The sequence below is a fragment of the Chenopodium album genome, chromosome 12 (assembly GCF_948465745.1).
Source record: "Chenopodium album chromosome 12, dcCheAlbu1.1, whole genome shotgun sequence".
In the NCBI taxonomy this organism is placed as follows: Eukaryota; Viridiplantae; Streptophyta; class Magnoliopsida; order Caryophyllales; family Amaranthaceae; genus Chenopodium; species Chenopodium album.
Genome location: NC_137845.1, coordinates 3,301,857 through 3,313,374, shown reverse-complemented (window position 1 = coordinate 3,313,374; position 11,518 = coordinate 3,301,857). Strand labels below are relative to the sequence as shown.

The 11,518-nt window shown below is 32.1% G+C and overlaps 1 protein-coding gene and 1 pseudogene across 1 annotated transcript; one reads left to right on the top strand and one right to left on the bottom strand.

Moving 5' to 3' along the window:
• Positions 1–954: 954 nt before the first annotated feature.
• On the bottom strand, positions 955–3,340 carry LOC145571637 (UDP-glycosyltransferase 76H1-like). The gene is made up of 2 exons (XM_081630656.1): positions 2,658–3,340; positions 955–1,924 (listed from the first exon to the last, which is right to left on the bottom strand). The coding sequence occupies exons 1-2, from the start codon at positions 3,163–3,165 to the stop codon at positions 1,032–1,034; spliced, it is 1,401 nt and encodes a 466-aa protein (XP_081486782.1). The 5' UTR covers positions 3,166–3,340; the 3' UTR covers positions 955–1,031.
• A 6,810-nt stretch (positions 3,341–10,150) lies between these two features.
• LOC145571636 (copper transporter 6 pseudogene) lies at positions 10,151–10,820 on the top strand (annotated as a pseudogene).
• The last annotated feature ends 698 nt before the right edge of the window (positions 10,821–11,518 follow it).

The window sequence follows — 11,518 nt, the reverse complement described above, 5'->3', positions numbered from 1 at the left end:
CCTATCAAATTATCTAATGATGATGCATGGTTTTCTAAATTTTTATATTTTAAATTTCACCAAATAAAATTATTGATTACAGTCAATTCTATGAGCCTTTTTTTTTAAAGAAAATTCATAAATCAAACCCTCAAAAACTATATTATCCAAAAACTCATTTTTTTTATTTAAAAATAGAATTTAAACCCAATAAAAAAAAAGAGAGAGAGAAATTAAGTAATTAAAGCTAACACAATAGAAATTAGGTAATTAAAGCAAACAAATAAACTAAAAGAGAAAGTAGAAAAGAAAAAAGGAAAATGAAAGCTCACATAAAAGAAAAAATGAAAATCAAAAAATACAAAACAAAAGGAAAATTAAGCAAATAAACCAAACCCTTGCTTTAGTGCTTCTTCATTTCCTCCATTTATTGCTAACTAAATTAATCTTTTGATTCATCTTTAGATTAAGAACAAGCAGTTACACTTGTGATTAGTACTACAATACATAAATTTAGAAAAAAACAGTGTTAAGCCGCCGCCTATTCCATCAAAGAACCTGTTTCTTTTTTTTCTTTTTTTTTTAAAAAAAAAAAATTAAAAAAATGTAGGCCCCACAAAAGGGGGTGCGATCGCTCAATGAGCTACCCCTAGTAGCTGGCCCTGCCCTTGCTTAAGCTAGCTTATTTATGACTTTATGTTACAATTTACAAAGTTATGAAAAAAGTTAAAGTATGTCAATCATTATGGAACAAACGGGATAAAATAAAACATCAAATACAAAGTGCAAATAGTTTGGTTTTGGGGGAAGAGGGGGGGGGGGGTGTTTCACACTTCTACATACTCCTATCATGGAAGTTAGATATATATAATTCGTTTTTCCACCTAAATTTTTTGAAAACTTAAAGTCAAAAAGTAGCTCCATGATATATTAATATGTTATTGATACTTCATAATAACTAAATTCGATTATAGAGACGGGGCTACAAATGTTAACAATGACAATGTTAAAAAGACATAGCTAGACAACATGATTACATCTTTTAGGTTTGTCTAAAAAGAGGCAATCAATTCTACCAATCGGTCGATGTATTTGTAAGAAGTACCTCCATCTTTGTAACACAACTCAACTTCATCTTTCATCTCCAATGCTCTATTTCTCATCTCTTTTCCTTTCACACCCACCATTAGTTCCTTAACAATTCTTTCAACATTTTCCCTTTCAATTTCACTTTCTAATTCCACCCCTATCTTCCACACTTTGCTAATGTACTTAGCATTCCAAAATTGGTCTCCAAAGAAGGGCCTACAAATCATGGGCACCCCTTCGCAAACTCCTTCAATTGTCGAGTTCCGCCCACAATGTGTCCAAAACCCTCCTATCGAACCATGGTTTAATACTTGCCTTTGTGGGGCCCAACTAACTACAAGGCCCGTACCCTCCATTCTTTCGATGAGGTCCCGTGGTAGAATCTCAGCCCAACATCGTCCTCCAATGACCATCATCGGCCTAATCACCCATAAAAAGGGCTGGTTACTTTGAGCCAGCCCCATAGCCGTCTCGAGTAGGTCCTTCTCGCTCATGCTAGCTAGGCTACCAAAGCTCACATAGAGGACTGACCTTGGTGGGTGTTGGTTTAGCCATGCTATACATGTTGGGTCTTCACTCAAAAGAGAATTAGACTTGGTGGTATTTTCAGCATACAAGTGAAATGGGCCAATTGGATAGATAGTGGCCTTGAAGTATTCTTGGGCCTTGTTGATAGCAGCCCACTCCAAGAAGCCCATAGTGTTGACAATAATTGCGGTTGACTTGTTAAATGCGTTAGCTACTGCTGCATTTAACTCATAACTAAATTTTGGTGTTGTTTCATTCAAGTGCTCGGCAACTTCATCCAATTCCAATGCTTTTAGCTCAGGAACTTGAAGCAAACTTTCAATTGGTACTGCTTTTATCAAGCAACAGTAATTCAAATTGCATTAGTATATAATTTCCCCCCTTAAACTCCTTCACATACATGTCCAATAATGTTTAAACATGTAAAATTAATTATCCGAACCTCTATTGTGCTCTTAGGTTAGCGGCCAAGGTGTATGGGGTGTTGGCTGACACCCTTTTAAAAAAAGTAAAAGCTAATTTTGAATCTCTTAACATACCTCAATTGCATATTGATTTAGGTGGACATGCTATGCGTGTACTCAAGTAAATATTAAAAAAATTATTCTAATGTGCACCTTGCAAAATTGACCAACATGACAACACCCAACCCAAATCCGAATAACACTTGAACAGTTAAACTTAGGTGTCATTTGATTGCTATGGAAATTTATTTTTCATAGGAATTTGTATTTCATGGGAATTAAATTCCTACATCAAATTCATGGGAATAATATAAAGTTGTTTAGTTGGTATGAAGGAAGTTGCAAATCAATGAGAATTTTGACTTACCTAGGGGGTTGGGTAATTAATTTTTCATGTATTGTGGGAAGTCACAATTTTCATTAATTTGCAATTCCCTCATATACACTTTTTAATGTCAACCAAACAACTCACCCATTTTCAAATTCCCATGATTTTCCACTTCCCTCATTTTCTTTGTGCAACCAAACAACCCCTATATGATCTGACACAAAATTAACCCGAGCTAAATATAAAGTGCCATTAATATAAATACTTACCATGAACAGGCATATGAAATCCACGTTCGTGAGGGGTACGCGTAGCTGTAATACCCAAGATAGAAGCAGCACAACTTGTCCTCAAACAAATCCCAGGAATCATGAATTGGTCAGCCACACTTTGAGCAAAATACATAAACACATCATATATTATACACCCTATTTTTCCTCTCTTCTTTTCATTTTCATATTCCATTAATTCTTGTACACTTTTTTCAAATGGTTCTTTGTATATCTTATTAAGACTTCTTGTAAACCCAATAACACCCCCAACTCCATCCACCACGTTTGTTACCTCTAAGCCGCCAACGTCGGCGGCTTTGAGAGGCATATAGGCAAATTCAGGGTGGTTGGAGGTGTTAAGAGGGTTGAAATCCGTAGGGTAAGCAATTATGATGGATATGCCCTTAGAATAAAGGATGTTTGCTAATTGAAGCATTGGGTTTATGTGACCTTGTAAAGGGTACACCAACATCATCACCCTTCCTTTTTCTGATTTAATCCCCATTTTTTTTATTGCTCCTAACTACGTAGTTATGAAAATTAAAAGAAGATTTAATTTAATTTTTATAATTTTTTGGTGGGTTTAATTAGGTAAAAAGGTTGAGAAAAATGAAGAAATGATATTAGGTGTCAAACTTCCAATTATATGTTACGTAAGGAATTGAAAGACTATATTGAGGTATGCTTGGTTTAAATAAATGGAGGGAGGATATTATACATGGGATGGCTTTTATATATAGGAAAATAATCGGAGTAATTAGAAAAATATCAAAGAGCACTATCAATAGTAATTAAATTATCACTACTTTTTGAGAATTAACTATATGAATAAGATGAAATTTATCCGTATTTTTATATTTTATTATGCTAAAAAAGTAGGTAAAACAAAAGGTTTAATTTTACAGACAAATAAAAGTTAAAAACACAAGTGAAGGCCTGTTCACATTTATTTAATTTCAGTTCAGGTTCAATCAGTTCAGTTCAGTTCAGCTCCAATAAGTTCAGTTCAGTTCAGCTCTTAATTTCTCTCTCTCATAAAATATTCATTTTAGCTCAGTTTAGTTCAGTTTAGCTCCAATCAGTTTAGTTCAGCTCAATTCAGTAAATGTGAACATGCCCTGAATATATTAATAAAGAAAATACATACTCTATAATCCGTACTACTACATTATTTAGTATATTGTCTAGCTTATATATTTTAACTTAGGGTAATATGGTGATATGAGTTTTAGGAAGATACGAATTAACGTTTTAGAATGTAGACGAAGTATATATTAGCTTAGCTTGTATACTCCGTACTAAAGTTAACTTAACCTCAAGCTAGTCGACTAGTCACTATATACCCGTGACTAATAACTACTTTTACACCGACATGTATATATTTTGTCGAACATTTCATAGGGTACTTGAACCAATAAATAAGCGGTTCAACCGTTCAATAATGCAGATCGAAAAAGTTAGTAGAAGGCTATTGCAATAAACTCGTCCATGCTACCGTCTCTATCGTTTTGGATCCAAATTTCAGTACTCGTAACAATGATGTGCATGTTACTTTGTATCGTACACTGCTTCACGTTCTTGAAGGGTTTTTCCATATCACCGAATATTGTCCTATTATGAATTTATAATCCATTATAGTATTATCCCAACTTCACAAGGGAGAAGTATGTACTTCCCTTAGTTCCCTATTACGAAGTTATTACCAGTGGCGGATTTAGGGTACATAGAGTTACAACTGTACCCTCATTCCGCGAAAAAAAAAAAAAAAAAAAAAAAAAACTGATACAAAAAGAGACCTCCTGTATCTCATAGGAGTTCTATTAGGTACTGTTATCAATAGTCCGACCCAACAACCTAATCAGCGCGCCTTTTTGGTACAAGTATTAAATTCTAAGAGACCGCCTATTTTAAATCTGGTCTTAGGAGATCTCTTAGATGATATATATTCCACAGTAGTGCTTTTGAACAAAGAGACCTGTTGTTAAAATAACAGGTCTCTTAGGTGATATTGTTTATTTTTCCAATTTGTACTTTTGATCAAAGAGATATATTGTTACCATAACAGGTTGCTTAGACAATCTCTTTTTAAAAAGATATTTCGTTACTCAATTATAAGCCTTGTTGTCGGAAGATAGGGTGTATAGTACACGCAAATACTAATACAATAGCTAAATGGTTTATTAACTCAAAATTTAGTTAAGAAAAAATTATTACGCTCCACATATTACTTTGTATTTTGTATTTTTTTTATTAAACTTAATTTCGTATCCCCATTACCCAAATCCTGGATCCACCACTGATTGTTACACATCTGTGTTTTGTTAATCAATTTACTTTTACCCGTATAATTATTTATGCCTTCAACAAATTTGTATAGAATACTCTTTTGACTATTATATCTATCAAGATTGTTTTACAGATGTACCCGAGCTTATATAATTATAATAGAATCGTATGTATCCTAAATAATCTAATTATTCTACAACGATTGGCTTAGCTGTTTGATTGTTACTAATAAAAGTTATAAATGATTTTATATCTTATCATATGCATATATTTTAAAGAGGCATCGGACCTTCATAGATAATATTTAATTAAATGTTAGAGGCCAGAATAAAACAAAAATACGAAGTATTTTATTTTCCTATAAATGAATTATTAATTTATTACATAAACGATAGTAATTTTTTTTAGGTTTGCATTGATTTGCCACATAAATAGACAATGTATTACTCATACAGTCATACTCATACTACATGCTCTAAAAGTGGCTTAAATCATAAACTAAAAGTAAATAATAAAATAAAATAAGAGAGACATGAGTGATTCAAAGTACGGAGTATCTGATTGCTATATCAAATGATCAGAGTACTCCATATTAATTTATGATTAATACATCCAGTGATACTACTCAATAATACCCAACTATTTTATTAATTATAGGCTTGATTGAAATATAATTAAGTTGGGATGAAATGCAACATTATCATCACACACAGTGGTAACTTATGCAAACGAAGGTATTGCAGCTAGGATTGTTAAATACATGGCATGCTTGACCACCTCCTTGGCACGTGACTACCTCTTCAATTATTTTGTTATTTTCTTCCTTTGATAATTGGGTTTCTTCTATCATCATCACAAATTATTCATCATCTCATCTTTGACTGCTATCATTTCCAATGTTGACGCTGTCAAACAATAATATTTTATTAATAACCAATCATTCACATAATTCGTGTTGGAATACATGCAGTTATATACAGCTAAAATCCCACGATAACTATAAATTAATGTACGACATTCAACTAAAAATATTACGATCGATTATATATCAATTAATCTAATGTATTAATGTTATGTTATTACATTGGTATTATTGTACAATATTATCTGAGTAATATTTATCGTGATTTGGAACATTATCAATGGTGTAACAAATTAAATCAATAGGAACATAAACAAGTTAACAAAAAAAAAAAAAAAAAAAATTAAGAAAAGATGATGATCACCTGTTGCACTTAGGAAGAGTGCTCCAAGGAGGACTATCTTAAGGTAAGTGGAAGCACCTCTTTCCATTATTACTTGACTTCTATTTAAATTTTTGATTTTATTACTATGTCTTCACTATATCAGTATTTATAGTGCTTTTCGTGCTTCTATCAAGTTTAAGAATTTAACATTTCTTGGTAAAAAAATTATATTGCAGATTGCTTGTACTTTTTTTTTTCCTTCCCATTCTTTCTTTCTTTTTTAACATTTTTTTTTTTTACTATTAATATGTGAAGTTGTGAACGGTGGAACAGTCTCAATTAAATATCACCAATTATGTTATGCATGCATGCAAATATGCAATGCCACCGTGAAAGGGCCCCATTATCCTAGTCCAAAGTATAAATATAGCAATAAATATGATATATGCATCTTGATTTGTGGTCTATTCCACATCCAACAAAAAAAGGGCACATTAGGTTCTTGAGCTGAGTCACAGCCAACGAGCCTAAATAATTTAAGCACAATATGATGCATCTTTCCAGAACTAGGATGGTTAACATCTGTGATGTGCACCATAGCTAGTTACGTTCAGAAATCTTTTTCAATTTGGTCTTATGCTGCAATTTTATTTTAAATAGAATGATTATCTAAAAGTTATTTATAAGAGTTATTTGAAACTTTTAATGAATTTAAATTAAAAGAAAAGGAAAAAAAAAAAAAAACCAAAAAGCTACTATATTAAAAACAAAAGGAAAAAAAATGTCACCAATGTAATTTACAATGCATAAATTGAGGTATATATGTAATAGACATATAGATATTTTATTAGTATATATAATTGGCATAACATTATTTATAAGAGTTTGATTAAACTTTTAATTAGAAGATAGGGATAGATTACAAGTGTGAGTGAAGTCAATCAGTTGAGCTTAAGTACTAGTAGTACAAAAGTACGGAATACTCTATTGAGCATTGAGTATTGAGTCTATCTACTTACGTTCAAGTCATTTAATTCCGATTCAATTACAAGTTTGACATTCTCTATTAAACTCAAAAATGCTCCAACAACTATATAAATTTAATTGTATATCATTTACCTATTAACAGGCATGCATGCCAATCAATTCTTGTAAATTTTTAATTCAAAGTAACAAATGCATTTATGCATAACGCAACTTCAAATAACAAAAAATAATAATGTTAAGGATGCGTTCTATTCACCCGATTTTTACTTATCTGAATTTACATGATCTTATCTGAACTTATTAGCCCTTATTATAACTTATTTTAGTTATAAATTAAAATTTGGTAGGCCTCATTAACCATTATCACAACTTATCTGAACTTATTTTTCCTGAACTTATCTTATCTGAACTTATTAACCCTTATCTGAACTTATTAACCCTGAAATAAGTGAAAATAAGATGAACAGAATAGGACCTGTTAAAACCAATTTTAATTGAGGGTAAGATTTACAATCAAGTACTCCATTTTAATTATTTAAATCAATTATAGTTAATATTTTTTAATCGGATGGTGTAATTCAAAAATTAAAAGCTAGCCAACATCTCACAATGTCACCGACTTTTTACAAAAAAATATTTTTCGTTTCTCGGGATAAGGCCATTATTAAGGTCTGTTCTGTTCACTTTATTTCCACTTATTCCAGGGTTAATAAGTTTAGATAAGGGTTAATAAGTTCAAATCAGATAAGTTCAGGAAAAATAAGTTCAGATAAATTGTGATAAGGGTTAATCAGGGCTACTTAAGTTTCTAATAAGTTCAGATAAGTTCAATTAAGACAAACTTCAATTAATAATAACTTAATAAGTCTTGAAATTACAACGTTGCTTTAAGAGTAAAATGGCAGATCCACGTCTTGCGAAATATGCCGGAAGTGGTACGGTAACCCCGTTCCATCTGCGCAAAATATCTAAATCCTCTGTTTAAAAGGCAGTACGAGGCTACCAGCAATAATTGTAATACTCAACTACTCTACTGTACAAATGAAAATGCGATTTCATTTTTTAATTAGCACATTTTTTTAATTAACTCAATGCTTGTGCTACATAGGGATGGCAATCCAGTCCGGATCCGACCCTATTCCGCCCCGATCCGAGGTAAAAAATCCGCTCCGAGTCCTCGAAAAAAGTAATCCGAGTTCGACTCCGTTAAAATAATCCGACTCCGAGTCGGAGGTGGGTCGGAGTCGGATCCTACAAAAAATCCGAGAAAAAAATCCGACTCCGACAAATGTCTGACTCTGACGGAGTATCCGACTCCGACTCCAATAGATAATGGATTTTTGTGTGGGTCATGGTGGCATTGGGTGTGAGTTGTAGGCCCAAATAGCCCAATTTCTCAAAGTATATTGAATAACGAAAAAAAATCGGAGTCGGAGTCGGAGGTCGGATAATGAAGTCGGAGTCGGAGTCTCGGAGTTGGATGTCGGAGTCGGAGTCGGAGTCAGATTTAGCCTCCGACTTCCTGTCGGGTCGGAGTCGGATTTAGCATAATCCGCTCCGATCCGACCCGTTGCCATCCCTAGTGCTACATATGCAAATATAAATGTATCTATTATATAAGTGAAGGATAGGAGTAGTAAAAAATTGGTGTCCAAAATATAAACTACCAACAATATCCTCATTCACTTAACATATTATAATACTCGGTATATATATAAAGATGGTATTAATTACATTGATCGACGCGTGATTTTAGCATGCATTTCTAAATTAATACTCCCTCCGTCCCTTAATACAAATCCTCTTTTGGTTTTTACGCGGAAATTAAGAAAGTTGTAAACTTTTTAAAACTAACGAATAAAAGTATATAAGTGCAGGTGGGGTTAGAGAGAGATAGAGAGAAAGAAAAAGTAGTTGAGAATAATTAAAGAGATAGAGAGAGAAAATGCTGGGAATTAATGTTAAAAGTACAAAAAAGTAAGAAAAAAAGATGACAACTCATCAAAAATAGGGTAATAATGTCAAAAAATACAACCTTTTAATAGAAAGAGGCATTATATTGTGGTTTACCTAAAAAGGAAATGAGGTTGTATTACAGAATGGAGGGAGTACTATTTTAGTACGGAGTAATATATATTTTAAATGTTTAATAATTTGGTTAAGAAAATTTTCCCACAACATCTCTTACATATTATTAAAAAGATACTCTTAATAATTATGTACTTTGAATAATTACGTAATATGTGTATACAAAACTTATAAACAAATACAAAATTAGAGTATTTATAAAAATAATTTTTTGAGTAAATATCTGATAGTTACTCGGGTAAAAAACTAGTTTATTAGATCAAGTTTGCCAAAGATTGACAACTTTAAAGAAATAAGTTCATACAAACACGCTCATTGGTTATTCCCGTATTTCATTTAGCCGTAAAATGAGCAATTTTATTTCTCACCCGTCTAACATAAACACAATTAATAAAGTAAAAGAAATATCTTTAAAAATGCGTAAAAAAAAAAAAAAAAAAGTTAAAATTATTTGAAACCGAGAGTGCATTATACTCGTATATATTTCTAGTTGACTTATTTACCGTACAATTCGAGAGTACATATTTCTGGCTGACTAGTAGTCTACAATAATAAATATTTGTGGTTGACTAATCGTTAGTAATACAACAAATGTTCATTTGGCACATTGCATATTTGCGTGATAAATATCCAAGTTCCTAAAAATCTTCTAACCGATTAATTTCTTCTCATCTTCTGCACACATATATTTAGTGCGACTGTGTGTGAACACCCCATTTATTTCGGCCTCAGCATCAACTTCACATAATCACATCTACTCCTAAGATAAATATCATAAATTCATAATTTATCACTGTACTGTACTACTCCTAATTCTTAATCGTGTAGTACACTCCAATTTCCATAAATAACCAAAATTTATCATTTATATCACCCACAAAAATTATAAAAAATCCCAAAATTACATTTTCTATGTACTACCAAAATACATCTACTACTTGTAGTACATACAACAAAAACCTCCCCACTATTCAAATCACACTAAATTAAATCCATTCTTTTCTTTTAGTCCTACCCTTCTCCTAAACACAAACAAATATAATTCAGTAAGAAATTTATCTCTTATTTGAGATTAAGTAGAGATGGATCATGGTTCGATGAATGGAATGAACATGGCACCATCGTCGAATTCGACGTCGATTACGACGATGGGTGCCATGGGTCATAAGAAGATGATGATGCACATGACATTTTATTGGGGAAAAAACGCTTTGATTTTATTCAATGGATGGCCTGGGACCCACACCGGCATGTACGTTCTATCTCTAATCTTTGTTTTTCTACTGGCTTTTTCTGTTGAGGGTTTCTCGCATTCTCGCTTTGTTAAGGATAATGGACGAAACGTCGTCGTTTCGGGTGTTGTGCTTACGCTTCTTCATACCCTACGAATGGGGTTGGCTTACTTGGTTATGCTTGCTGTTATGTCGTTCAATGCTGGGGTTTTTATTGCTGCTATTGCGGGTCATGCTATCGGGTTCTTTGTTTTCGGTACTCGGGTTTTTATTAAGGGTTCTCAGGATCCCGGGAAAACTTCGGATCTTCCTCCCATGAGTTGCTGACGATCTATTATTGTCAATTTTTGTCTATAAAGGTAGACGAGATTCGATGAGTATTATGTGGAGTTAGATTTTTTTTTTTTTTTTTTTTTTTTTTTTTTTTTTTTTTTAATTTTGTTTTTAAATAGTGCTCGTAGGTAAAGAAGGCTTGAAGGGCATTTAGGCTATCAAAAAATAAAAAAGGAATGAATTATGACTTTGGCTTTTCAAGAGTACTTTAACTGTACTACGGTACATAATCATGATTTGCAACAATCATACTTTATACATAATCATGATTTGCAATAACTATATGCATATTAATGCGTGTTATTTTCCTAATTTGTTAGCCTTTTGTTCGTAAGACAGTCTGCCGAATGAAAGAACATAAAAAAAAAAAAAAAATTGCTATTTCAAAATGGAAGGAGTATAAAAAAGAACGAATAAAGTTCTATGTATTACTATTATGTTAATAATATAAGTGTTGAATGTTGATGTATAACTTTGTTTGTTATGGACAATCGATTAAGAGAAGAATTTGGTATAAAAAATGATTAATTAAAATGAAAGTTGGAAAAAGAGGACATAATCTTGTTTCATCATTTAGTCAATGAGATAAACCAAACAACCAAAAATAGATTTAATTTATATGTAATTCGATAATCTAATATTAATAGGAATGGCATCGTAAATATCGGATGAAATGAGAGTAATGCGGAATTTATTGGGAAGTGAGAGTAATGAAGTGACAAAGAAATAGGAGTACTATGAAAAC